This window comes from Triticum urartu, chromosome 3A (genome assembly GCF_056163025.1).
Source record: "Triticum urartu cultivar PI428250 chromosome 3A, HENAU_Tu73, whole genome shotgun sequence".
Lineage (NCBI taxonomy): Eukaryota > Viridiplantae > Streptophyta > Magnoliopsida > Poales > Poaceae > Triticum > Triticum urartu.
The window spans coordinates 53,070,419-53,098,142 of NC_141875.1; the positions used below are offsets into that span (position 1 = coordinate 53,070,419).

The window sequence follows — 27,724 nt, forward strand, 5'->3', positions numbered from 1 at the left end:
AGAAAACAAGAAGAAGGAAAGAGTCGCAGCCGGTGCTACTTTCACGTGGATTACTGAGCACTTTGGTACTTGCCCACCGGAAGCTGATGAGGACACGGTCAAGATATATGCTCGTGTCTACATGTGGTATGTGATATCCAGGACTATGTTTGCTGATGGCACAGGCAAGAATGCTCCATGGATGTGGCTGAAGACGTTGACCGTCTTCGATAGCAAATGGAGTTGGGGTTCGGCGACACTGGCTTACTTGTGTGCGAGCAATTTGTTCAACAAAGTGGCGAACCGCTTCTCGGAGAAAGCAAGACAACAATCTTGAAGATCATCGGCCAACTCCTTAAGGCCACATGCCCTATAGAAGTTCGAACAAAAGTGCCTCATGCACCATCGATGGTGCAACGGAGCATGCCCAGGAATGTCAATCTCCACTGCGTTAAGAATTCCTGCATGCCGATCCGATATGACACAAATTTTCCTTTGAGCGGGTAACACCTTCGTCCTCAAAAGACGCATAAACCACTCCCAGTTGTCATTGTTCTCCGCCTCAACCAAAGCAAATGCCAATGGCAACACCCGGTTATTGGCATCACTTGCTATCACAACCAACAAGGTGCCCTTGTATTGTCCGGTCAAGAACGTGCCATCAATGGAGATGACCGGCCTACAGTGTTCGAAAGCCCTCACGCATTGCTCGAACGCCCAAAATGCACGGCCAAATACTCGGACTTTCTTTCCTTCATAAACCGTTGTTTGGTGCCCATGAGGCTCAACAACATGAACCATGTCCGGGTTTGTGGCGGCCATGGCTAACAACAACCTAGGGATTCGGTTGTATGCTTCCTCCCAAGTACCATACAACATCTTAAATGCGGCTTGCTTCGCCTTCCATGCCTTGCCGTATTTCACCTTGTAATGAAAGATGGCTTTCACAAGGTCAATGACATGTTGGACGCTCATTGTTGGAAGTGTGGATATTGAGTTGGAGAGCCTGTAAGCGATGAACTCAGACGTGAGTTGTCTGTGGTCTTGGGACACAATCTTGCCATCCACCCTTTTGCCTCGGCACATGTGAGTTGGCACACAACTCACTACGTGCCAAGCGGGACCTCCTTTCCATGGTCTTGCACGCACAATCCACGGACATATTTCATCTTCACATGCACATGCAACCGTGTAGCGCACATTGACGTCCGAATGCACCACCTTGTGTGGACGATAATGCGTAACCGAGTAGTTGTCGAGCCACATCTTCAATTCCAAGAAGGTTTCGAACTTACACCCTTTACCAATCCGGTTCTTGTCGTCTCCCAAATCACGGTGAGAGCTTGGCCTAACCCCAAGAGATATAGATTTGCCACCATCCACAACGGCTTCATCCGCGAGACTAACATCCTTGAACAATGGTGTCTTGTGATCCCGACCGAATACCTTCTCGAAAGCTTCGGCCTCCTTCACCGTGAACCCCTCCTCATCAACTTGTTCATCGGGACCTTCGTCATCCGAATCCGATGCATATGCACGGGAAAAAGGGATGGAATGGTCCATTGTCTCTTGCAAATGATATTTGTCAAGATCACCCACATTGTTGTCATGGAGATCAACTTCATTGTCATCGTCTGCATACTCATCATTGTCCTCTTGCAAAGCTTCATCTTGGTTGTTTGTAAACGGGCTCAATGTTGGCCTCACTTCTTGGCTCAAAAGAGGTTCAACAATTTCATCTCGCTTCAAGGGTGGGGGGCTACTAGCAACCAAAGGGGAGGGTTTCCGGTTCAAGTCCAAATGCAAATTTGAATCAACCTTCTTCGTTGCAAATAACTCAAGAGCCTTGTCAAGTGAATCGGCCACCGTTTCCTTGTATGCAACCCAACGTTGCTCCGAGTTGATACGCATTGTCTTCCAACGGATGTGCATTCCAAAACCTACATTATGCCTTCCCTCCAACTCAACGATATCACTAGGGTCCATCCAATTCAAATCTTTCCTCACTTGTTGCAAGAGCTCCGCATAGTTAGGACTACTATCAAACAACATATCTAGCTCATCCGGATCCGGTTCAATATTGCCTTTCAAGAAGGCGTCTTTGTCCCCATGATGAACAAACACACATGTTCTTCCCATCCCTATAAGCATTCACACAACACATCGTAACATTACTTCCATGAGTACTAATTTAAGGATTAACACGGAATACAAACCCTAATATATATATATCAAACAACAACCCTAACCCTAACCCTAACCATAACCCTAACCCTAACCATAACCCTAACCCTAACCATAACCCTAACAATAACCCTAACCATAACCCTAGCACCAACATAAGAACACCCATAAGAATAACCGTAACATACTAACAAAGCCTAATCATAGGAAATTGGCAAACAAAGATCTCACATCTCCATGCAAATCTCTAGATCCAAACAAAACTAGGGTTTCCCAAACTAGCATTACTTGGATCAAAACAAGGGATCGGAGAAGATTACCTTGAGGGAGGGTATGACTTCGAAATCCACGGACAAATTCTTCAAATTTGCAAGTTTTGGGAGAGGATTTGAGAGGGGGAGAGAGTGGGAGAGGGGGTAAAGCTCGGGTTGGGGTGTGTGGGGTGAGGGGAGTGGGGGAGGGGGGCCCAGCCGCTGGATAAGTCACAGTGCAGCGCCCGAACGCTAGGCGCTGCACATTACATGTGTGGCGCCTAGCTAGGAGGCGCTGCACTGCTGGGTGCGGGCCCAAGGACTGCCACGGTGGACTGGCGTGCAACGCCCCCGAGCTGGGCGCTGCACCGTAGGGTGTGGCGCCTGCGTGGCGGGCGCTACACAAAAGGGTCAGTGTTGTGAAATAGTTTCACGGGCAGTTCATTTTGTGAATTGATTTCGTCCACAGGTCAAAATAGTCAAATTTGCCGCTAGTGCGTCGCGAGTGTGACATCGGGCTCGATCTGCCGAAGGTGTGCACAGGGTCGATCCTGAGATTTTAGGGGCCCAAGGCGAAACTATACGAGTCCATTTACGATACATCAACCAAATTTGGACAGTATATTTTCATGGTTCGATACTACACTAAATTTTTGGTAGTATATTAATTAGTTAGGTGCATTTTTGGCAGTTCATTGTTTGTTTCTGTTGTGTGCTGGCGGGAGGGCCAGCTACGGCGAGGACGTAGTGGAACAAATTCCTCAGGTCCGTCGTGTTGGGAGGGACTATTCCTCGAGTCGTCGGAGTTCACTGACCGTGTTCCCCCCGCGACGTCCGTTCCCTCTCCATGACCACAGCCGCATCACAAGAAGCTGGTCTCGAATACAGACAGCCGCATCACAAGAAGTCGGTTTAATTAATTCTCATAAAAATTAACCAGTATGTCTTTGAGGAGAATTTTGCCTGATTCATTATGACCGTTGGATCAAACTAATACTACTCGTTATATGGAGTAGTATGATGTACTGTAAAAAAAACTCAAGATATATATGCAAGCAAACACCGACGACAACTGGGAGGCTGGTTGTTGTCGTTGTTCCCCTTGTTTGTCTGTTTAGTTTGGTTCTTGGTTGGTAGGTAGCTGCTTGTTTCTTAGCAGATTTGTCCACGTTCAAGCAGAAGATCAATCTCGGTACGATCTTCTTTATTGAAACCTCTATGGTTATATAAAAGTATATTAAAATGAGGAGGGTATCAACACCCATACTTCTATAAGAAATAAGGGTTGGTGACATGCAAACGATCTTGAGTTCTTGACCATCTAATACAGTCAGCCCCAATGGCTCCTGAATCATTTAGACCTTGTATATTACTGTATATCATAATTGCACACATCTAAGAGGAAGCTAATAGGCCGAGAGGAAAATAAAAGGAATTGTTTGATTTTACGTGCTTGCTGAATTTCAATTGCCTGAAAATATTTGAAAATCTCATTCACTAAAATTGGCACACCGGTAACCGTAAAGTTACCCTTTTTGGAGTTGTGCTTTTTTAGTGAAATATTAGTGCAATTTCTTGTTCATGGATTATATTATATATGAAGTGACGAACGGCTCATGTAGCACCCTGATGACCAACGGCGCCACTTTCACACAACTCCACGTGGAAACATGCATGTCATGTGGGTGAAATAGATGTACTCGCAAGGCTTACAACAGACCTAAGCTAGTTATGCGACATGTTTCAAAGGAAGGGTGGATGGTTTAGCGGTAAGAACTAAGCATGCCTTGTCTTCCTCCCTCGCATCTCTCACGAGGAAGAACCCATGAGGCGCTCAAACGGTTGGCAAGTTTTAATTACTAAGGTTAAAGTTGTTCTGTGATTAAGTCAACAAGATCCAAGTCGTCCAAGAACATGACTATTCGAGTAGATTTATCCCCACGGAGGTGTGGTACACCAAATGTACCCATACACGTTCATCCATCTCTTGCAGTACGCTGGTTATTGGCACATTATATGCATGAACCGATGGAGGTGGATCGACACGACACTCCCCTACGCTACATCCAAGTCCAGGAAGCGACCTGATTTAGTCGACACCAAATCGAGAGCCCGGCCGTAGTTCCAAGTCGGACCCAATCAAATGCGAGGGGTTCCAACTTCCAAGGTGAATGTTGCCCCGAACCAGAGTCAACCCTTTGTATCAGCTCCACTAAGTTTACGTATCACTAAGGGATTTCTCATCGGTGGCACAAAAGTATGAAAGGCAAATGGAAAACCCTAGCTGCTCGGTAGCTCGTGTAGGCCAAGACCAAGGGCCACCACCACTGGTGGCCCATACACCTCCACTCCTCGCCGTCATCCACTAGACGCACATCGTCACCGTCGGGATCCTCTGCGCACATGGCCCTAGTAAGCCTAAGTTGCCTTTTTTGGAGTTGTGCATTTTTAGTGAAATACTAGTGCAATTTTTTGTTTGTATTTATCTCTCTTTGTCTCTTTGGTTGAACGTTGACCCAAAAGCCAGGAAATGTTACCTAGATTTCAAACAGAAAAAAAAAACAGCTAACCTAAGTCTAGCCTCCATAAATTGGCCAGGTCAACGACGACCGAAGACCACAAGTTTGGGTCAATAACTTTGATATCGACAGCGCATGGTTAGCTCACAAAACATACTCCCCCGATTAGTGATCTAAAAAGTCTTGCACTCCCAGTACTGCATTTCTTTACAGAGGAAGTATAAATCTGCAACACGTGCGTGCATTCTAGGCTTGCTCAATGTATCTGCTAAATGTGGATTATTGCTGCTCAATTATAGCACAAAGCAAGTCTAAAGAGAGAGATCAGATCAGATGGGTAAAACAGTATCCTAGGGGAGGCTCCTTTTTAACCCACCACTACTCCTACCAGCATTCCTTTTCACTTTTGTTGAGTCAGCCAAGGCAGCCCAGCCAGCCAATCCTTGCTCAGCCCAGCTCTGCTAAGCTGCCTCCCCATCCTCCTCCCTCCTCCCTCCTGGAGGATTCTTCCCCTCCTCCTCCGCCTTTCTCCGCCCAGCAGAGATTGCATCCGATTCCAGTTCCAGACCCAGCTCCATCCTCCTCCAAACCCTAGACCCAAGCAATCAAGCAGTCCGTCGCCTTCACCTCGTCCCCCTCCCCCATCTTGCCGTCTCCGTCCATGTGACCGACTTTCTTGGCCCAAGCAGCAGAGCCGGGGCGGAGCGGCGGCTATGGCGGCGGCGTGCGCGGCGGCGCGGATGTTCGCCTACAACGCGACGCTGTGCGCGTGCGACCCGGGGTACTACCTGTCGCCCAACGGCACGGCCTGCGTGTCCCTCCCGGCGTCCGGGGACGGCAACACCTTCGCCGACTGGCAGGTCGGGGCCGTCGGGGCCGGGTCCCGCAACCAGACGCTCTACTTCCTGGCCCCGGTCCTCTCCCTCGACGCCGTCCGCCGCCTCACCCAGTCCCAGGCCGTGCTCCTCTTCACCGCGCTCGTCACCCTCCTCTCCTGGCTCGCCTTCTGCGCCGCCGCCAGGCTCGCCGGCCGCGACCCCTCCGGCAACAAGAAGCTCTTCCGCGCCCGCTTCTGGATCAGCCGCCTCGACTGCATCTTCGACACCCAGCACTGGGCGGTCAGTACTACTCCTCACTAACATCCATTGGTTGATTGATTTCCTTTTTCGTTGCACACATTATTTCCAGAGGCCAAAGCATCCACACATTCATCGATTGCTTTCCCTTCTTGTGCCACACATTCAGTAATTAATCAAGCAAGCAAAGTAGGAATTTCCGGATAAATAAATAAAATTACTGTTACAGCTTCGTTTGCTTCGCCTAGGCGTCTTGGATTGCTTCGCCTTCCCCCAAGCGTTTCCTCCTACTTTTCCTCCTGGTTGGCTGCTTGCTTCCGTGTGGCGAATTGGGATTGCCTTTTGAAATTTTTACCATTATTTGCCTGCTGTGTAACACACGTGTACTCTTGTCGCAATCAGCATATCCATAATATATCTTTCTGATCTGAAAGTAGGTTGCAATTGCTGTCCAAATGTAGGCTGACCAGCAAGTGCTCAAGAAGAGGAAGACAGAGCTGGGTGGGATGTGCTCGGTTGCTGCCCTCATACTCTTCATTGGATTAGTCACTGTGTAAGTCAGCTTCACAAAATTCATCTAGTCTAGTACAATACTCAACTGGAGTGATGCTCACTCGAAATGTGTTGATGCAGGCTGCTGTACCAAGCCATCAATAGGCGCAACATCGAAGTGCATCGAGTCAAGCCGGCCAACGCTCCTGATCTCTTGGCTTTCGTCAACGACATCGAGTTCCACATCACCACCATCTCGAGCATGTCCTGCTCCCAAGTGACCCCGCCTTCGATGATCGCGATGGGGACGCCCGGGTTCATGGACTTCAGGGTGTTGCCTCTCTCGACGCTCTTGACCTACAGTTGCCAGAACACGAGCCAGGGGCCGTCTATCACGCTCAAGTGCAGCGGCTGCAGAATGCCTCCAAGGGACCACTACGTGTCCTGGCAGTTTGTTGACCTGCCGAGGCGGCCGGCGATAGCTGTTGGCTTCCAGTTCAACCTGACTACCAAGCAAACCGGGGACGATGAGCACGTGAGCTTTGTCAGTGGGACCATAAACTCTGACAACTATGGCGACGAGAAGCTCAAGACATTCAGAGGGAGAGACTCCAACGTGCTCAAGATTCAGCTGTTTCCCCAGATATACAACAAACTTAACAACTTGAAGCTCTTGCAGCCGCTGCTTCAGGACTTCACTCCAGGGTCTACCTTTTCGGATGTCAGCAGCTTGAATGCTTCCCTGCAGAACCCTACAGATGGAGTATTAAATACTACGCTCTACATAAGTTATCTTTCAGATTACATCGTGGAGATTAGTAACGAAAGTGTCATAGGCCCAGGTGAGTCTCTTATGATGACAAGGCTGAGCATTTTTCTGTTTGATACTCTGTATGTGCTATCTTTCCAGTCTATTTAGTGCCCAAGTCTTTTTTGCTGTGCGCATGATTTGCTAGTAACCGATTGCTTATGGTTATGGATTATTATAGCAATATTGCTTCAGATTGAACTACTAACTACCATATGAATAGTATCAAACATTTGCTCCATGATAGGTTTTCCAAATCCTAGAGGATCTGTATTTAGTAGTGTGTGGCTAATTAAATTTGATCTTGATCTAGCTGTTTGATTTGGTTAAACATAGTTATAGTTATACTAGTTTAAACTGATCATGTTACTGCAGATATGAATATATGGTTACAAAAGGCTTTCTACTTGTAGCATATAGGAAATTTGCTTCCAGCTCACAGCGGGTTTCACTTAGTAGAACCATCCTCCATTGTTATTTCCTGAGACTAAAAGTAGCTTAACCCTGAATCCCTGGCACGGCAACAAATCCTGAATTTCTTCTCCAGATATGAAAGTACTTAAAACAGAAGCAACTTATAGGTTGTGTGATATTTCTCAAGACGATTTTCCACATGCCTGCACACCAAATAGGCCATAAACAATAGCCTTGTGCCGTTGCGCGCCCCGTAGATACATACTTTTGTGGTTATAATGAGGGCCCACTTGTGAGAAAGTTGGCCCAAGTGTCCAACAGAACACCCTGGCAGTTATATGGGTTGTGAATTTGAGCATTAGCTACCTAATTTGTGCAGTTTCCATTTCTATCATCTAATAGCGATTGTTTCATGCAGTCAGTATAATTGCGAGTATTGGTGGCCTTTATGCCTTCAGTATAGCGATATTTCTCTGCCTCATGGCTCAAGTAAGTTCATGGACAATTTACTGTTTTTTTTTTACTTTGTGACACTGAAAAAAAGGAATAAGCATGCGACGACGTGTAAACTGATTTGGTATGCAACTGACTATTATTTGGACTCTTCAGTGTGAAGCTAGGATAAAGAAGCTCCGTAATGAGGATACAAGAATGCTGAAAATTCTGAGCAAACGGCGAGCTCAACAGAATTGGGATAAGGTGAAGCATTGCTTGGTCCAACGATGAACATCATATAATATACATGGCATCCATGGGGCTGCATCTCTGATTAATAAATGATACTGATTTTGTTGTTTATAGGTGAGAAAGTTTGTGATGTATACCTGGGGCCCTAGCAACTTGGATCCAAGTGACAGAAGTGGCAAGTACCCTGAAGCTTCAATGATGGATTCTCTCCATGAATCCTTCCACAAGAAAAGAAAACCGACTAGACGAGCTACCTCGATTGCTACCAGAACGATGAGAGATCATCCTGATGTGGTAAATTAAATGCCCCTTTTTAATAGTGTCTACTGATAAATTTTGTGCACTATAGTACTATATTTAGTTTTGCAAGTTTGTGTTGTTATTCCATTCAGTTTGTCGAATCCTACTAGTACTTTTCTTTAGAAAAAATCTTACCTTCTGTGCATGATACCGCGTGCAGGGAGCAATTGACATCGAAAGAGCTGGGTAAATGCAGCAGTAGACAACAACCTTGACGCGCCTGTATGGACGACTCCTGCAGGAAGAAGTTTGTATGGTTGAGTGACGCGACCAGCCATACCGGAGATTCTTTTATTTTTGTCAATATGATCTATCTCAAGGCAAAAATTGTACAGCGGTAGGTAGGTTGTAAAGTTGCAAATAGCTTGATTTCGTTGGACGGGCACGATTCCTTTTCTTAAGCATGTGATGAATGGGATTATGGATGTGTGACTGGATCTCCTTTTCTTTTCAGCAATTCATCCATCCACGTGAACTTGCAATAGCCTAGAAGACCCCTTTTGTTGTTAGTTCCTGTAGTGGATTACTTTATGTTTTTTTAGAAGGGGATAACTTTTCCGTGTTCCCTCCTTTTATGCCACCACTGAAAGGTGGAACTGGATCAATTATGTCAAGCCATTTAGTTGGGAATCTTAAAGTAGATGGCAGTAAATAAATTAAGGGTGTTGTTTTGCTGAAGGAGTAAACAGCCCTCTGCGGTACCTAAAGTTAACATGAGTTGTAAAAATCACCATAACATTTTCACAATTGTGGCTATCAAATCAATCAACTGCCACACACAAAATGCATAGTTGTTGTAATTTGACTATTCGTTATGTATGATGAGCCTTTTTCCCCCGAGAAAATAATGTCTAACAGGAGTAAACTAATACTCCTTTTGTTCCCCCTTTGTTCCTTTATTAGCACTGCAAATGCGCACTACAATTCGGAACTTTAGCAACAACAAAAAAAGGGACTATAAAGAGGAATGGAGGGAGTATTTGAGTTGCATGGGCTGACCAAATTCTCCAACAAATTTCCCAAGTAATTCCCTTGGATGGTGCGCAACAAAGTAAATTCATAAAATTTGGAGGAATGAAGACAGTGAGTAGAGGGAAGTCCATTGAAGTTCTCAAAGGAACAAAATTCAAACACTTGTTAGATTCCCTATAAGATGTGGAGGTCAAAAGAATGCATTCCATATAAATTTTACCCTGATGATCTGGCCAATTATCTCTTTCTCCTGTTTTTTCCTGATGCTCTTGCCAAAATACAGTAGGGAAAGGATCATAGTGCAGAGTTTTATAAATTAAAAAAACATGTACATAGAGAATATTTACAGGTATGCAGAGAGTACAGGAAGTGTTACAAATTATGTTGTATCCAACCTTTGAAGTTATTCGAGTGCTTTTGTACTCTCTGGATAACCAGAGTAAGATCCTCTCTGAAATTTCTGAGCCATCTCTCCCAAGATAAAGCAGAGAGCACAAACAGCCCCGCTTGCCCAGCAAGTACCCTGGGGATGACTGCATTGCACGTTGAGGAGCGCAACAACGCCGCCGAAGAGCATCGCACCTTTGATGTCATGTCGCGATATCAAGAGCCGCTGGCGCCAAATGCTACGCTGAGGCACCACTGCACCTCCTGTCAGTAGCTTACCTGACAGACAACAGCCAACACCTGAAAAGCAACTCTGAGCACCTTGCGAGGCATCACCGCCAACACCGGAAAAAAGAGAAGCCTGGAAGGTTCATCCTTCAGTTGCAAAATGCGGTAGCAAGGGGCCCCAGTTCCTAAACAGTATCCAGCGCTTGATACTTCCATCAACCCAGACTAAATCATTCCACCATTGCGTTTCTCCTATTATCGTTGCGAAGAATGGGTTATTTTCAGTGACACCAATGGGGATTCCCTTCAGTTTCGCACAGCCCTTCACCTTCAAGTCCTTGAGAGACGGCAAGACCCTTCCGCAGATGCAGCTAAGCTCTGGAAGCTCCCACAGCTGCAGCGACTGTAGCCTCGGAAGAGCATGTTCCGCGGCGACCGATTCGTCGAACACTCTCTCCAAGCTGTCACAGAACCTTATTTGTAGGCTACGAAGATTCGGCAGGCGCAGGGATGAAGGAAAGAGGAAGTTCAGTTTTGGACAGCAATCGAGGAGCAAGTGCATCAGACAACTGAAACTAGTCAAATCTTCCATCCCTTGGCAGAAGTATGCTAAATTGTCCATGTTAGAGATCCATATATTCTGCAATTTGACCATTGTAGCCACTTCTTCCAGTAAGAATATATTCTCCAGTTGGTGACAGTCCTCTACCCAAAGTTCTTGTGCTGCTGTCAGTCTTCCGGTATTCAGCGTTTATACCAGATTTGTCAGTGTTATACTTTTTAATGATATTAGCTCAGCGTGTCTAAGAATCCCTTCGAGATCATCAGGATTGCTGACACATTTTATCTCCAAAACCCTATCGAAATCACCTGACTGTCTGTCCATCAAAGAAAATTTTGTCCTCCATACTTCAAAGCCATTGTCCATTGTTTGGTCAGAGTTTAAAGGGGAGATAACTATGTGAAACTTTCGAAAGCAGTTTGACCACAGTGTAGAGTCTTTGTCCAAAGACAAAGACTGAGCGAAGTTGGCCTGGCTTGAATAAATGTATGTTTTTCCGTCCTGGTTTACATCTTGAGAGACCCTCATGCCAAATCTGTCAGACAACTCGAAAGTAAGTCCACGCGGCAAACAAAGCATGGCCTTCCAATCCACCGGATCCTTACTTACTCCTATCTGGAGGTTACTGACAGCACCTGTTTTTGAAACTCCATAAGGGAACTTGATAAATGCTGTTGTATCACATGAATTGTGGTTTGTTTCTGTAGTTTGCTCAAACTTGAGGCATGGGCAATCTTGTAGCAGAAGTTGGTTAAGCTCCATGCACGCAGCCAGGGATGGCAAGCATTCGATAGAAGTTCTCGAAAGGTCGAGGATCTTGAGCAACCCCATACGGTCAAATGATCCACATTCTACCCTTTTTAGGGAGCCACAACCTGATGCACTCAGTGCCTCCAGCATCTCCAGCGAGCCTATGTGCTGAATTCTCTCCAAGTGTCCACATCCAACCAGTAGCAGCAACCGGAGGTGAAACAGACGAGAAATGGACTGGGGAAGGGTTCTGATTGGAGTGAAGGACAGGTCTAGCACTCTAAGCATTCCCACGCGGCAAAAGAATTCTTCCGATATACTTCTCATATGGCGGTTCCCTCTTAAAAGTAGCGTCGAAGTTGAAAAGCACTCATGACTTGGGCTTGCACGGAGTTCTTCCTTCACTGTGTTATTCATCAAGGAAATCCTTCTGCCAAACTTGGCAAGAAGATACTCAAATGGAATGTCATTGTCGAAGTATTTTTCAGGCTGCTCCACATAGCCATTCTCACGTCCAACTTGTGATACCGTCTCTCTGATGACATCATGGATGCGGATATGATGGTCACCCTCAAAATGAATCAAACCATGCTTTAAAAGCACATGGAGAATTTCCTCACCATAATAGTTAGCCTCATGAGAATCTCTAGCTTCTTGAATGATACCATCCAGCTTCCATAAAATGATCAGGTCTTTGACAGGAATTGCTTCATCGTCAGGGAAGAGTAGGCAGTATAGGAAGCAGCGCCTGGCAGTATCACTAGGAAGCCGACGGTAAAAAAACTTTACAAGGCGAACCATTGTGGTGAACACTGATATCTTGGGTCCTAGAGCCACATAAGCTTCACTTATTAACTTGCTCGACTCTTGTGCAGGCATATCACACAGTGCCCCAGCCAGTAAGATAATCGACAATGGCATGCCAAAACAGTTGTCAACTAACTCCAGATCAATATCCTTGCCGATCTTCTCGCGCAGTAGGTCATATGAGGCCTGATCTGTGAGTGGTTGTGGCGATATAAGTATAGCTGGATCCATGACTGAAACTGTCCTCCCGGTTCTTGTGGTCACAATGACCTTTGAACCTAAACTCTGCTCTCGAGGACATGGAATCCCCAATTTCCCTAAGATGTTTTCCTCGACAAAATAAGCATTGTCGAGAACCAACAAGAACTTTCGTCTCGTGAGATGCTCCTTGATCATCACCCTAATTCTCGACGATGACAGTTCTGCGCCAATGTCAATTAAAAGACATGTGGCAATCTTCTCAGTGCACCGTCTCAGACTACAACTTGTAGACAATGAAACCCAGATATAGGTATCAAAGCGATTAGAGTTCCTTGCGGTTTCAAATGCCGCTTTTGCCGCCCATGTCTTTCCCAAGCCGCCAATGCCCTCGATGGCAACCACTTCACCTTCTGGACGAAGAATCAGGCAAAGCATGTCTTGGAGCGTTATCAACCGATACCGTGGTACAGTAAAGCTTGGCAAACGAGTCCTTGATTTCCTAAAACAGCAGTAGGACGCCATGGCCGGCACACCTCCTATTTTGTCAGCCCTTGTGCTTGGGTTGCGCCTGGAGTCACAAGAAATCAGCTCGTGTACCTGCGTGGCGGACAAGTTCTTGCATTGTTAACTAGTCAATGGTGTTGGCTAATGTGTGAACTTGTTGCCAAATAGTATGAAATTCCAGTTCTTGATAATCTAGGTGTAGTTGACGCCCTTAGGCAAATATCCTTTTTCAAGTTTGCACCTCAAAGCAGCATCCCGGTTAACTGAAAATAATTACATTTCTTTCCATGAAAGAAGAGAACTGAAACAAGCTGTTGTGAAGGCTACATATGATATGAGAGAATTCACCCTTTGTGTGCGCAAAGCTTCGGGAGGTAAATTCAAGAGAACATGCTAGATAATTCCTTGTTGAGACTGATGAAATATGGGTTCTCCTCCTTTAATAAACAAAATAGGCGGACCGGATCCGGTCCCTAGCTTAGGTCCGTTTGGCAACATGCATAGCTAGCTAGCAAGCAAACATGGGGAGCACTGATAAGGATAACAGATGCAAAGGTTGTTGCACTTGCACGCCATTGCTCCATGTTTGTCTTGCAGAGAGACAATGCCTGAACTGCAGGAGCGGCGTGCTGCTACATGGTACGTATGGGGTTGTTATTCAGTAAGTCTGACTCGGCCCATCTTTCCTGGAAATCGGCAAGAGTCTGCGACCAAGGGCGGGCAGAGCACACAGGGCTCCCCGTGAATCGTCCCGGATCGGGTTCCCCCTCGCGTCGGAAGCTCGGACGGACGGACAGCTGAAATCCAAGGAAGAACAGGGCTCACCTTCGGCTGAATGGAGGCGAGCGGTGCTGATGCGATACGTGCGGCCTTTCTCCAGAAGCCGAACGCGACCCTGATGATCCGCTGGCGCAGAGCTTGCTTGTATCAGGGATTCAGGGGGGGAGGGAAGGTGGGCGCCGGCGGTCGGGATGGCCACCGCCGGCGGCGGGTTGGAGCGGGCCCTGGTCCACGGGCAGTCAAAGCAACCCGTCTGATTGGAGAGCGTTATCTTTTGAGATTTTTTCCTGTGAAAAACCTTTTAAGCAATTTAATCACCCATTTTTTTAGTCTAAATCTAAACACATTCACTTTATTGATCAATGTCCAAATACATGAGAATATAATTTAAGTCCGGGGGTTGAAGGAGCCATAAATAGCGCGTAGATAACCACAAAATAATTAGATGGGTCTTTTATGGTCTTTCATAGAAAGACCGTGAAAAATAATTAGGTCAAAATAAATCAACATTGTGGGAATTGAACACAAGGCCTCTTGTCTATCTCTTAGATGTAACTAATCCCAACTCATTTTAAATATACGAGCGGCAGTCATCATGTTTAATTTTTTTTGCGAGAAAAGGAGTTGATATTAAAACAGCCAAATTACAGAAAGGTCCACACAAAAAAGGAAATTGCAACCAAGCCCCTCTGCAACCCGACTACGCCGGCACCGTGGACGAGCCGATGACGCGCCGTTTGCGGCTGCTCGCTGACGCCTTGGATCAAAGCAGCCCCCAGGCAAAATGGGAAGTCTCTGATCAACGGTCCCTGAGGACCTACACCCATGGCTGTCGTCGTCGTCGCACCGCTCAACATCGCCTTCCTTCTCCAGATCTTCAACCGTCGGAATTGTCATCCCTCGATCTCCAGCACGGGGGAACCGTGCACGGCCGCTTCACCGAGCAGCGAGCACAAAGAAAGGAGCTGGTCCACAGCGGAGCTCCACCGGAACTTCGCCGTCAAAGGGGAGACCAACACCTGCAAAAAGCTGATCAAGTCGTGTCGCCGCCTCCACGACGCCACCGGCTGGCTCCCTAGGCACGCCTACACTATGTACACGTTGCAAATAGGGCCTCCCCCGTCCTCCCGCCGCCGGAGCGGCTGGCGGAGGGCGAGGGAGCCGCCGATTCGGCAACGGCGAGGTGGAGAGCCTGGGGTTCGCACAAATCGCCCTTCGTTCCTGTAGATGGGGAAGGGTGAGGTCCAAGGCTCATGTTTAGGGAGAGGACTAAAGCGGGTGAGGACTTCATGGTAATTAATGAAAGGGTTATGCTTAAATGCCATTAAAAATGATTGTACTTAAATGGAATCAGTGGGAGATTATGCCCCGCAAAGAAAATATGAACACGACTAAATTGCAACATATTTTTTTATGTTCATTTTGTAGAAGGGCGTTGTTGCGTTGCAACATGTTCTTCATAATGAATCCGATGTTGTGGGACATTATGCTTGTGCAAAACATCAATTTTATCCGTTGCAACGCACGGGCATATGTGCTAGTAATAATATTAATTCAGGTCCATAGACCATCTAGTAATGACCACAAACACTGGAGCGAGCTGAAAATGCACTGACGTCATCGCTCCTCCCTCACTAGAGTCGGGCAGAACTTGTTGCAGTAGACACTCAAGAAGTCGTGCTAAGGCCCCACGGGACTAATGCACCTGAACAGCAAACGTCACCGATGAAGAGAAGAATAGATCAGAAGAATTAACTATAGACACACGAACGATCATGGTCCTAAAGTGTGCTTAACAAGGCTATGTGCCTCATAGTTTGTCTCCTGCCATTTGAAGATGAAGTATCACTCAGATAGTTGTGTTGTCGTTGCTTTGATCTCCTTCACAATGCCAACTTCTATTTTCTACTATGTGTTTCATTTGTGTTTTTCCTTCTAAACATTACTTCTGATTCCTATGTGTTTTATTTATAGTTTTATACACAAGTTTCTCAGTAGCTTCCATCTTTTGGCAAGGAGGTCAAGAAGAAGAAGAAAAATGGGCTAACCAAATTGATAAGAAAATAGGCAGTTTTTCGATTAAATTAATTCATGAATAAATCATAAATATGACATGGACAGCATTGATAATACAGTGATTACGATCTAACAGAGCATGTACTAGGCATATAGTAGAAACATCTACGCATATCGCTAGTACTGCTACAACAGAAAGAAACACGAGAAGGATAAATGATGTATACCCTCCAATTGGCCACACGGCGGTGGTGGCGGTGGCAGCAGCCGCGGCATCCTCGGCGGCCTTCTTGTCGGCCTCGGCCTTCTCAGCGGCAGCACGGTCGGCGTCGGTCGACATGATGACGACGAAGGTGATGCGGACATAGATGAACAGAAGCGAGTAGTCGCGAAATCGCTACCCAAAAACCTAATCGCCCCTCTCCCGTACAGGATCCGGAGAAGCGGGGTTTCGGAGGCCTGTTCTCCCGTCAACCGTGTACGCGGTGAACAGGACGGAGTCGTCGGCGGCAGCAGCAGCAGAGGAACGACGTGGGCGTGGAGGCGGAGATGCGTTCTGTTTCGTGGCGGCTAGGATTGGCAGCGTCCCACATATATATGTGCGGCCGCGCGTGGAGAGACGTGGGCTGAACCCACGTCCAAGTCGGTAGCCCACGATCCGACGTCTCAGATCGTGGCCCTACCTGTCAAAGACTCTCCGTTCCTGACCGCAAAAGAAGCGCATAGGAGTGAGCTTGGCTCGGCTCAATCCCGCAACCCGCGGCGCGGCGCGGCGCGGCGCGTCGTGGCGAGGCGTGGCGTGGCGTGGCGAGCAGAGGAGGAGGAGTGCGCGAGGGCCTCATCTCTTTTCAAGCTCCAATAGCATGAGGGAGAGGATCCCTTATAAACCACTCCAACTCTCCTTCCACTTTCGGGGTGGGACTAAACTTCCCACCACCTTGTCATGCTACCTACATGGGCCCTTAGAGATCAAATCTGAAATTGTCATATGGGCTCTAGGCCCATCTCATATTTCATTAATCCCCCACCAGATCTCAGGGGCCCACTTTGTCCTTTGTTCCAAACGCTGTTTTGATATATACCAGCATCTCAGTGAAGACCGATTAAGGTTGAGCTCCACCTAGACCAAGTAGTTACACTCCTTCACAACTGAACAATGGACTATGCCTTGAATTGTCAATTTGGCGTCAAGAAGTTTCACCACAAGTCCCATTGATACGAGGCTGCCGAAGGCCGACCCCTCGGGTGGAGCATATTATTCACACTCCTGGCCTGTTCATGAGCTTGCTAGAGATCACCCCAATCTCATAGACTGTGACTAGTAGTCGGGCTCATATAGGTGTGTTCCTCCAAAGATCGCTCTGTAGGATAGCATCTTGCTTATGCATATAAGCCTTGGAACACATTAAGACAGTAGTCATCCTTCCATACAGTTTCCGAGAGTATTGCATCTCCAACGGAGTGGGTAATTAAAGTTACTCTACTCAGTTCACCATTGGCTTGTTTTCCCAGGTCCTACTTCACGGGATCTCCGATCACATAGGTTGGGTTACTACCAAGGCAACTCATATGGGTCTCATACCCATCTCCCTTGATGCGCTATCTATCACAACACGTGATAGCCCTTTAGTAAAGGGATCTACCAGATTCTTAGCCGTTTGAATATAATCCAATGCTATCACTCCAGAGTTTCTCAATTTTCTGACAGTTTTCAATCTCATTCTTATGTGTTTGTTGGACTTCATGTTGTCCTTTGAACTCTTCACCTTGACAATAACTGTTTGGTTGTCACAGTTCATAAGGGCGGCCGGAACCGGCTTCTCAACCACTGGCAAGTCCATCAACAGATCTCGAAGCCATTCTGCTTCGCCACCCGATGTGTTTAATGCTGTTAATTCTGCTTCCATTGTCGATCTTGTTAAAATCGTTTGCTTGCAAGACTTCCAGGAAACAGCATCACCTCTAAGAGTAAACATATACCCAGTTGTGGCCTTCATCTCATCAGCATCAGAGATTCAATTCGCATCACTATACCCTTCAAGTACCGACGGGTATCCGGTATAGTGAAGTCCATAGTTCATAGTACCTTTCAGATAGCGCATAACTCTCTCAAGAGCACGCCAATGTACATCACCCGGTTTGGAAACAAACCGGCTCAGTTTGCTAATAGAAAATGCGATGTCAAGCCTCATTGCGCTCGCTAGATACTGGAGTGAACCAACAATCTGAGAGTATCTCAATTGATCTATAGCTGTGCCTTTAGACTTTCGAATCAGCACACTAGGATCATATGGTGTTTGAGATGGTTTGCAGTCTGAATATCCAAAACGACTCAACACCTTCTCAACATAATGGGATTGCAGAAGTGTAATCCCACCTTCACCATCTCTCAATAGCTTGATGTTCAAGATAACATCAGCCACTCCAAGGTCCTTCATCTCAAAGTTCTGAGATAGGAAAGACTTAACTTCCTCGGTCAGCTTGAGATTAGTCCCAAATATCAGTATGTCATCAGCATACAAACACAGTATAACTCATTCGCCCCCACCATAGCGATAGTATACACATTTGTCGGCCTTATTAACAACAAAGCCAACAGATGTCAACGTTTCATTAAACTTGTCATGCCATTGCTTAGGCGCTTGTCTCAGGCCATACAAAGATTTCACCAACTTACACACCTTTCCTTCCTGACCATCCATCACAAAGCCATCAGGCTGTTGCATATAGATTTCCTCCTTTAGCTCTCCGTTCAGGAAAGCTGTCTTAACATCCATCTGATGAATGAGAAGACCATGTGAGGCCGCCAACGAGAGTAATACTCGAATGGTGGTCAGTCTGGCCACAGGTGAATAGGTGTCGAAGAAATCTTTTTCTTCTTTCTGGGCATAGCCCTTGGCCACAAGCCTAGCCTTGTACTTTTCTATCATACCATCGGGCCTAAGCTTCTTCTTGAACACCCACTTGCATCCCAATGGTTTGCAACCATAAGGACGTTCAGTAAGCTCCCAAGTCCCGTTAGCCATGATGGAATCCATCTCGCTACGGACCGCATCCTTCCAGTAGTCAGCTTCTGGAGATGCATATGCTTCTGAAATAGAAGTGGGATTATCCTCCATGAGGTATATGAAGAAATCATCACCAAAGGTCTTTACAGTCCTTTGTCTCTTGCCCCTACCAAGGGATTCCTCATTATCCTCCTCAGGATTTTCATCATGTGTTTGGTTATAATATTCCATCGGAATGGCAGGTTCAGGAGTCTCCTCAGATTCCTGTCTAGAAGTGCTTTGTACATCTCTCATGGGGAAAATGTCCTCAAAGAATGTAGCATCTTTAGACTCCATAATTGTACCGACCTTCATGTCAGGTACCTCAGATTTCACTACTAGAAATCTATAGCCAACACTATTCATAGCGTAGCCCAAATTAACACAGTCCACAGTCTTTGGTCCAAGCTTACGCTTTTTGGGGATCGGCACATTAACTTTCGCCAAGCATCCCCAGGTACGTAAGTACGAGAGTTTTGTCCTTCTCTTGGTCCACTTCTCGTAAGGAGTGATCTCGTTATCCTTTGTCGGAACTTTATTCAGGACATGACAGGATGTCATTATAGCCTCCCCCCACCATGCCTGGGATAAACCCGACGTATCTAACATGGCGTTAACCAAATCAGTTAGAGTACGGTTTTTCCGCTCGGCAACCCCGTTTGACTGGGGTGAGTAGGGAGGCGTCTTTTCGTGAATAATGCCGTGTTCCGCACAAAAGGCATCAAACTCTTTCGAGAAGTACTCTCCACCACGATCTGACTGGACTCATTTAATTTTCTTTTCAAGTTGATTCTCAACTTCTGCCTTATAGATTTTGAAGTAGTGTAGAGCCTCATCTTTAGTATTTAACAGATACACATAGCAATATCTAGTGGAATCATCTATCAAAGTCATGAAATATTTCTTTCCACCTTTAGTCAACACACCATTCATCTCACAAAGATCAGAATGTATGAGTTCCAGTGGCGCCAAGTGTCTCTCCTCTGCTGCCTTGTGAGGCTTGCGAGGTTGCTTAGATTGCACACACGAATGGCACTTAGAACCTTTGGCTAAAGTGAAACTCGGGATTAAATTCGATTTTGCTAGCCGTGTCATAACACCAAAACTAATGTGACAAAGACGTGAATGCCAGACTTCAGATTCATTAACACTCAAATGAATATTGTTCACGACTTTATTACATAGATCTGCAAGAGAAAGGCGGAACATGCCTCCGCATTCATAACCCTTTCCAACAAATAGTCCATATTTCGTAACAACTAATTTATTAGACTCGAATACCAACTTAAACCCTTCTCTACATAGAAGGGAGCCACTAACGAGGTTCTTCTTGATGGCGGGGACATGCTGCACGTTCTTCAGCTGCACGATCCTTCCCGAAGTAAACTTCAGATCGACCGTGCCAACACCAAGAACAGAAGCACTCGCGCCATTCCCCATCAGTACGGACCCGTGACCTGTGGCCTGGTAAGAAGAAAACAATGAAATGTCAGCACACACATGAACACCTGCACCTGTGTCGACCCACCAATCGGTGGACGGACAAACTGAAAATACAGTAAATAAATTACCGTACCCAGATGCACCACTCTCATTGTTGCTCACAATCATATTGACAGACTTGGAGTCCGGCCCTTGCTTCTTATACTTGTTTGGGCACTTCTTGGCTCAATGTTCAAGCGAACCACAAGTAAAGCAGCCCTCATCCTTCTTATTCCTCTTGAAGGTCTTCTTACCCTTCTTCTTAAAGTCGGCACTCTGTTGGACACCGTTCTTTCCCTTGGACTTGTGGGAATTGGAGTTCTTCTGATGCACCATATTGGCCACAGAAGTTTCTTCTACCCCTTTTCCGTGCGAGTCCTTTGCCCTTGAATTCTACTCAACACTCAGATGGCCTATGACATCCTCCACAGAGAATTCATGCCTCTAATGTTTCAGAGTGGTGGCAAAGTTCCTCCAGGAATTGGGAAGCTTAGCGATTATGCAGCCCGCGATAAACTTGCCCGGTAACTCGCACTTAAGAAGCTCAAGCTCCTTAACAATGCATATTATCTCATGAGCCTGCTCCAATACAGGACGGTTTTCAACCATCTTGTAATCGTGAAACTGCTCTATAATATACATCTCGCTCCTTGCATCGGCAGCCCCGAACTTAGATTCGAGCGCCTCCCACAAGTCCTTGGCAGACCGCACATGCAAAATATGCGTCAACCAGCTTATCTCCAATCACGCTCAGAACTGCCCCGAGGAACACGACAGTGGCCTCCTTGAACGCCTTCTCCTGTTCAGGAGCGATCGTTCCTGTGGGAGTCACACCGGCGACCCAGAACGCGTTCATGGCCGTGAGCCATAAGGTGGTTTTAGTCTGCCAATGCTTAAAGTACGTCCCCGTAAACGGGGACGGTTTCAGTGCAACAGCAAAACCAGAATTCGAAAAACTCCTACACGGATTAGGTTTTTGGATTGATAAGAAAATAGGCAGTTTTTTCAATTAAATTAATCCATGAATAAATCATGAGCATGACATGGACAGTATTGATAACACACTGATTACGATCTAACAGAGCATGTACTAGGCATATAGTAGAAACATCTACGCATATCGCTAGTACTGCTACAACAGAAAAAAACACGAGAAGGATAAACGATGTATACCCTCCAATCGGCCACACGGCGATGGTGGCAGTGGCAACAGCCGGGGCATCCTCGGCGGCCTTCTTGTCGGCCTCGGCCTTCTCAGCGGCAGCACGGTCGGCGTCGGTCGACATGGTGACGACGAAGGTGATGCGGACGTAGATGAACAGAAGCGAGCAGCTGCGTAATCGCTACCCAAAAACCTAATCGCCCCTCTCCCGTACAAGGTCCGGAGAAGCAGGGTTTCGGAGGCCTGTTCTCCCGTCAACCGTGTACGCGGTGTATGGGACGGAGTCGCCGGCGGCAGCAGCAGCAGAGGAACGACGTGGGCATGGAGGCGGAGATGCGTTCTGTTTCATGGCGGCTAGGGTTGGCAGCGTCCCACATATATATGTGCGGCCGCACGTGGAGAGACGTGGGCTGAACCCACGTCCAAGTCGGTAAGCCCATGATCCAACGTCTCAGATCGTGGCCCTACCTGTCAAAGACTCTCCGTTCCTGACCGGCAAAAAGAAGCGCATAGGAGTGAGCTCGGCTCGGCTCAATCCCGCAACCCGCGGCGCGGCGCGGCGCGTCGAGCGGAGGAGGAGGAATGCGCGAGGGCCTCATCTCTTCTCAAGCTCCAATAGCATAAGGGAGAGGATCCCTTATAAACCACTCCAACTCTCCTTCCACTTCCGGGGTGGGACTAAACTTCCCACCACCTTGTCATGCCACCTACATGGGCCCTTAGAGATCAAATCTGAAATTGTCATACGGGCTCTAGGCCCATCTCATATTTCAACACAAACTGGGTGTGGTTTGATCATCAAAAGACCAGTTAAACTTTGTTGCACAAGAAGTATCTGGGCTGAAAAACGATATCCCAGACATATTAGAAGCCCGTGGATTCATGGGATGGTTTGATGATGATAAAGAAAAACATTTGTTTTGTTTGGATCTTTCATGAAAAAAGACGGCTTGAAAGATACTCTTTTGAGAGGATAAGTAGTTAGGACATATCACTCTCCCGGAATAGTCTCCAACCTTATACCATATTGTACGTGATAAGAAGGATATTCTTGCACATGTGCTCAGCTTCCCCGCCAATGTATTACTTCCACATAATTTGATTGGCCCTGTCTTATGCCATGACAACATCTGTTATCCCATTTGGATTTGATTAACATGACATAGGATCAGATATGTTTCGTTGAAATCCAATTGCATCTAGATCCTTTACATTCAACTCTATTTTATGTACATTTTGAAAGAAGTCAAAATTTCAAAAATTATGAGATGAGCATACTAAAATATCGGTTGCATACACCGACTGGTTCACACAAAAGACCTTAAGCCGTTAAGGAAATTATTGTCCATATATTTCAACACTAAATATGCCTTTGTAGGACGTTTAGAGACTTGTGTCAAGCCTCTAAAAAGTCTTATGTTTATGAACAGAAATATTTTAGAATCAGATTTTTTTTGTAAAACAATGTGCCATTTATGAGACGTCGAAAATAGAAAAAAAGGTATAGTGCAACGTGAATAGCGTGGAAATCCATTTTTATGGTTTTTCCACACATAACGCAAATGATCCTTATTTTTAACAACAGTTTACAAGGTTTACTCTTATCTATTTTTTCTTTTTTTTGAGGGAAGGTCGTCATGGTTATTAAATTAAAAGACATTTACATCATCAACAAGCTTACCAACCGCAAAGTCAGATGGCTCGTCTAACCAACTTAAAGTAGACTTATTACAATAACTTTAGTTAGCTAGTACATGAGCTGCTTGATTACAAGAACGAAAACAATACTTAAATATGACCTTCCCAATTATAGTGCTTATATCCACACTCTGCAAATAATGTTGCGGCTGTATGACCAGTACAAAAGTTGATTACTTGAAGAGAATCTGACTCCGCTTCAATTCGGTTGAATCCCAAAGAATTGGCAAATGATAGTCCATCTCTCATAACTATCGTCTCCGTGGTAATTGCATCAGCTGCCACCGAGATGAATTTACATTGCGCGGCGATGAAGTTTTCCCTATCATCTCGGAGAATGGCAGCTGTCGCACCACTGCCATCATCTGCAAAGAAAGATGCATCAACGTTTAACTCTGTATCCCCTACTTCTACGTTCTCTGATTCTTTTAATCAAAAGTTTTTTTTTTCTGAAACAAGGGTTTCAAAAGTCCGGTACAAACTAAATAAATCCGGTGCACATCGTGCCCGTACATTGTTCATCTGACGGTCGGGTAGGAAGATAGGTATCCTCTGCCCGGCTATCCCCTCCTCCCCGGTTTCAATCCTGTCTCTGAAGACTCCTCCCAAATTCTCAACTGCTGCCGCTGCCGCCGCTGCTTCTTCCTCCTACTCTCGGCGACTCGTCTCCACAATTCATCCCCCCTCTTCGTCGTCGGCGGCGGCGGGGACGACGGGGCACAGCCGAGAACCCAGGTTGCCAGGACCAGCGGCAACTCCAAGCTTGCTTCTTGGTAAGGGAAGGAACCCTAGCTTGCTTCGCCGATTGATTGATTCGATTCGATTCACCGGACAGTTCCTTTGTTCGTCTCATCCTTCGCTCAGTTCATAATTCGATTCGATTCGAGTAGGTGCTTCTTCTTCTTCTTCTGCTTCAGCGCAGCGCGAGATCCGTCGGAGCCGAGCCGAGCTGAGCTGACCCCATTGGACTGAACTTTAGGGGGCGTAATGGACAACACCCAATTCGCCATGGTAATTCCTGCTTACACGAGCTGCGCAAAGGAATCTAATTCTGTTTCTAACCTTCTGTGTGTGATAGAGTGTCCTTACCTGCCTCTGTTTTTCTGCTTCTGGTGGAGCAGATTGAGGAGCTGGCCTCGCTCATCAAGGACAACCTCTACAGCAAGCACCTCGTCCTCTCCACCGAGGAGATCCTCGTCACCCTCCTACAGCACAGCTACCTCGATGACGACGATGAACACGACCGCGCCACAACTGAAGCAAGTCGCGGGGCAGCTGGGAATACCATAGAGCTCCAGCCCACCAGCTCCTACAATCGCCTCCTTTTGCATCGTCTCGCCGACATATATGGGTATAAAAAACCTCCCTGATGCATTCATCTTCGTCCGCTTCACTGTGCTGACATGCTAAAGTCACTGCGGCGACCACTCCGTTTGCTAATTTTATCTGCTTCTGTGTCGCTGCTAGGTTTGCTCACGAATCTGTTGGCGAGGGTGAGGATCGGCATTTGGTTCTCCAGCGCTGCCCTGAGACAGCCATGTATGTCGTCAACCTCCCTTATTGAAACCTTTCTTGTCTGGCTCGATTCAGCAACGTCGTACATGTCTACACCATGCCAAAAATGTGCTAGTGTGTTTCAAGCAGGGTGTCTCACTACCAGTGCCAATGTTCTCTTTTTCCCTGCTATATATTTAACTTGCCACACATAGGTCGGTGGTTGGCTAAATTCAGAGCTGTTATTATGCTTGCCCTGTTTTGAATTTAGTTATGCTATATGTTTCAGCCCTCCCGTCCTTGTCAGCGATGTGTTGTGGAATTATGACGACGGTGATGGTCCTTCAGCCTCTCTCATGCTAGCGAGAAATGAGACAGGTGAATGAATCATTCTTGATGCGTTTATTTGCTGTATCATGTAGTGATTAGGCAGATGCTTGTTTGGAACAAAGAGTTTGAGGCTACTTCTTGAGAAGAAAAGCAGGATTTACTTAGGAAGTAAAGAGTGTCCAGTCCTTTGCTATGGTCAAATAGTCAAATTTATTCGTAGTGTTACCTTCAGAAACTCTAAACACATCATTAGCAAAAAGAGTTTCCCTACATGTATGAATATGATCTCTCATCTCACGCAACCCTCTGTTTTACAAGTTTATGCTTACTGCGTCTGAATTTGTGAAGATATTCGACGGTAGGACTGAGCAATGCAAAGCTTCTAGCAGTCCCAGTTTATTTTTCAGCTCTTGCACAGTGTAGCTTGTAACCTGGATTTAGCTATTTTTGGTTCAGCCCTTCTGCTGGCCACTAGCTTTACATAACTTGTTTTCCTTCATTAAATAATTAGGCAGACCTCATGCATGCCTGTTTGAAATACTAGCTTGCAGTAATTACTAATTAATACCATCTTCTTTCAGATCTTCAGAAAATTTATGAGCCAGAAAATGTCCAAGACGCTATTTCTCTTGAAAGCTTGCATCTGAAAACTGATACACCAGTTTCGAAGCCATTGCCGCAGTTGGTGCCACCTTCAGCAGCATCGCTTAAGGAGAGGGAAGCTGCTTATCGGGCTGCTCGTGAGCGAATCTTCTCTTCACATGAAGCCAAGGGAAACGACACATCAGCAGCAAAATCTAGGCATGTTCCTGCTGTTGCTCAACGGATGATCGCACACGCACTTGGTAAGAGAGTTGAAGATCCAACAGAGAGAGCTGCCTTGGAGAAAATCAAAGGGAAGGAACTGGTAAATGGACGAACTAGTCCCACGAGTAAAGAAGCAGGGAAACACAACTCAAGCTCACCTGGTGGTGGTCCGTGTCGGAACCCATCTGCTCGAAGCCGTCCTACACCTACTGTTAGCGCCGTGACGCTCAAGAAAGAACAGACTGGAGCGGCTAAAAGGATGTTTGCACATGCGTTGCGGCTCCCTGGTGTTGAGATGCCCAATGGCGCGGCCCGAAAACCCAAGTAAGAAGAGCTGGAGATGAATGAAATTCCGAGAATGCATGGGCTGGGGCTGCCTTGACTGCCGTGCCCCGTGCGATGGAGCTGGAAGCCCTTGCTGTGCCAGCCTGCTCTTATCTTATGGAGTGGCACTTGTGATGGATGTTAGAAGCAGATGAAAGGATTGGCTGTTCAAATCAGCCGGTGTGAGACAATGCGCCATAACCTTTATTTTGCCTCCCTTGACTCGAGTTGAGTCGAAGAAAAACCTGAGGGCACGCGGTGAGAAGGCTGAATCCAAAGTGGCCGTTCCCTGTTAGAATTAGAATTGTGCTAGCAAGTAGTGGTGTTGGATGTTTGCCAACAGAAAGAAATGTTCTTGTTAGCGCCTACCCCAGTCCAGTGAGTGTTTTTGGCTCTCCAACCTGCTGTATCGTTCTTAGCTTATATACTAACCTCTCTTTGCAGAGGGAGTACCACTTTGGTGTATCTTACTATCTTAGTTTGGTTTTGAAGGGCTTAGTTCCCAAACAATGTTTTATAGTTGATGCATGAAATTTGTTCTTTTTTCGAGAAAAAGCACATTGAAAAGAGAGTTTTGGTTACATTCCTCCTAAGAGGTAGTCCCTCTGTTCCCATAGAACAGCTGTACATTATGGGACGGGGTAGGTTACAAGCATGGAATAAAGACTAATGCAAATCACAGGTCGTCAGTAGAACAGCTGTACGCCCATAGCCTGGCCTCATTTTTGATTCTACAGTTGCACATGCAGTCATTTCGGTGCTTCCAAGCGTCGCGGAGGCAACGCATCAACTTGGTTGTCTTTTTTCTCTATCTAGAAGTGGAAGTGCTCTGCCTTCATCCAACAGAGATCCAAACCGGTGAGCCAATGGAAGAACTTCACTCCTGGCGTAGCCAAGCTCTTCCATATGAGCTTCCAGGTGCTGCAGATTTGGGCATGGGTTCGCGTTATGAAAACGCCATTCAATTTGTACTAACTTTTTCTTAAAACAAAATTTGTACTAGCTTCAATTTACCTCTGTGATTGCTAATAAGATAAAAACATGTAGTAAGTTGATCAAAATAAATCTTAGCTGCTAATGATTTTTTGTCTAAAAGGACTACCTGCCTAACGGTATTGACAAAAAGAACCACCTCTGAGATGAATTGCCAAAACAGACCAGTCTAGACGTGGCGGCAGGCGCGCCAGCCGACACGTGGCGCCTGCCGCCACATGCGGAGGCGGCAGCCCCTGCCGCCATGATGTGAGGCGGCCGGTGGCCGATTACAGGAAAATTACAACCCGACGAGCCGTGACGGAAACAGGGGCAGGGCAGGCTGGCCCTGCCGCCATGCAGTCAGGCGGCATGCACTACTGCCGTGCGCGAGCCAAGTCACTTTACTCCTCATCGAAATAGACAACGATGGCAAAGTTGCGTGGATACATGCATGCATCAGGATTCGTTCTCTAGTGAGCAAGTGATCC

General features: G+C 46.4%; 3 protein-coding genes and 1 pseudogene across 4 annotated transcripts; 2 read left to right on the plus strand and 2 right to left on the minus strand.

Annotated features, from left to right (window-relative positions):
• Positions 1 to 243: 243 nt before the first annotated feature.
• Positions 244 to 2,130, minus strand: LOC147978465 (uncharacterized). Its single transcript, XM_087514761.1, has one exon. The coding sequence runs from the start codon at positions 2,128 to 2,130 to the stop codon at positions 244 to 246; it is 1,887 nt and encodes a 628-aa protein (XP_087370887.1).
• Positions 2,131 to 5,331: 3,201 nt separating this feature from the next.
• Positions 5,332 to 9,194, plus strand: LOC125542750 (uncharacterized). The gene is made up of 7 exons (XM_048705922.2): positions 5,332 to 6,051; positions 6,471 to 6,562; positions 6,643 to 7,343; positions 8,142 to 8,212; positions 8,333 to 8,422; positions 8,525 to 8,704; positions 8,871 to 9,194. Exons 1-7 carry the CDS (start codon positions 5,647 to 5,649, stop codon positions 8,898 to 8,900), a joined length of 1,569 nt encoding a protein of 522 aa, XP_048561879.1. The 5' UTR covers positions 5,332 to 5,646; the 3' UTR covers positions 8,901 to 9,194.
• Positions 9,195 to 9,979: 785 nt separating this feature from the next.
• Positions 9,980 to 14,135, minus strand: LOC125542749 (disease resistance protein At4g27190-like; annotated as a pseudogene). Its single transcript, XR_015618126.1, has 2 exons — positions 13,947 to 14,135; positions 9,980 to 13,214 (listed from the first exon to the last, which is right to left on the minus strand). The product of XR_015618126.1 is annotated as a disease resistance protein At4g27190-like (transcript).
• Positions 14,136 to 23,864: 9,729 nt separating this feature from the next.
• LOC125522461 (uncharacterized) lies at positions 23,865 to 26,830 on the plus strand. The gene is made up of 6 exons (XM_048687519.2): positions 23,865 to 24,079; positions 24,197 to 24,317; positions 24,428 to 24,657; positions 24,774 to 24,845; positions 25,090 to 25,178; positions 25,712 to 26,830. Exons 2-6 carry the CDS (start codon positions 24,294 to 24,296, stop codon positions 26,263 to 26,265), a joined length of 969 nt encoding a protein of 322 aa, XP_048543476.2. The 5' UTR covers positions 23,865 to 24,079; positions 24,197 to 24,293; the 3' UTR covers positions 26,266 to 26,830.
• The last annotated feature ends 894 nt before the right edge of the window (positions 26,831 to 27,724 follow it).

Bases quoted from the DNA above. Each gene is read 5' to 3' on its own strand.
- LOC147978465 (XM_087514761.1), bottom strand. From the start codon at position 2,130: ATGCTTATAGGGATGGGAAGAACATGTGTGTTTGTTCATCATGGGGAC.
- LOC125542750 (XM_048705922.2), top strand. From the start codon at position 5,647: ATGGCGGCGGCGTGCGCGGCGGCGCGGATGTTCGCCTACAACGCGACG. The intron at 6,563-6,642 runs GTAAGTCAGCTT...GTGTTGATGCAG, and splicing joins TTCATTGGATTAGTCACTGT to GCTGCTGTACCAAGCCATCA. The intron at 8,705-8,870 runs GTAAATTAAATG...TACCGCGTGCAG, and splicing joins TGAGAGATCATCCTGATGTG to GGAGCAATTGACATCGAAAG.
- LOC125522461 (XM_048687519.2), top strand. From the start codon at position 24,294: ATGGACAACACCCAATTCGCCATG. The intron at 24,846-25,089 runs GTATGTCGTCAA...TATATGTTTCAG, and splicing joins CGCTGCCCTGAGACAGCCAT to CCCTCCCGTCCTTGTCAGCG. The intron at 25,179-25,711 runs GTGAATGAATCA...ATCTTCTTTCAG, and splicing joins GCTAGCGAGAAATGAGACAG to ATCTTCAGAAAATTTATGAG.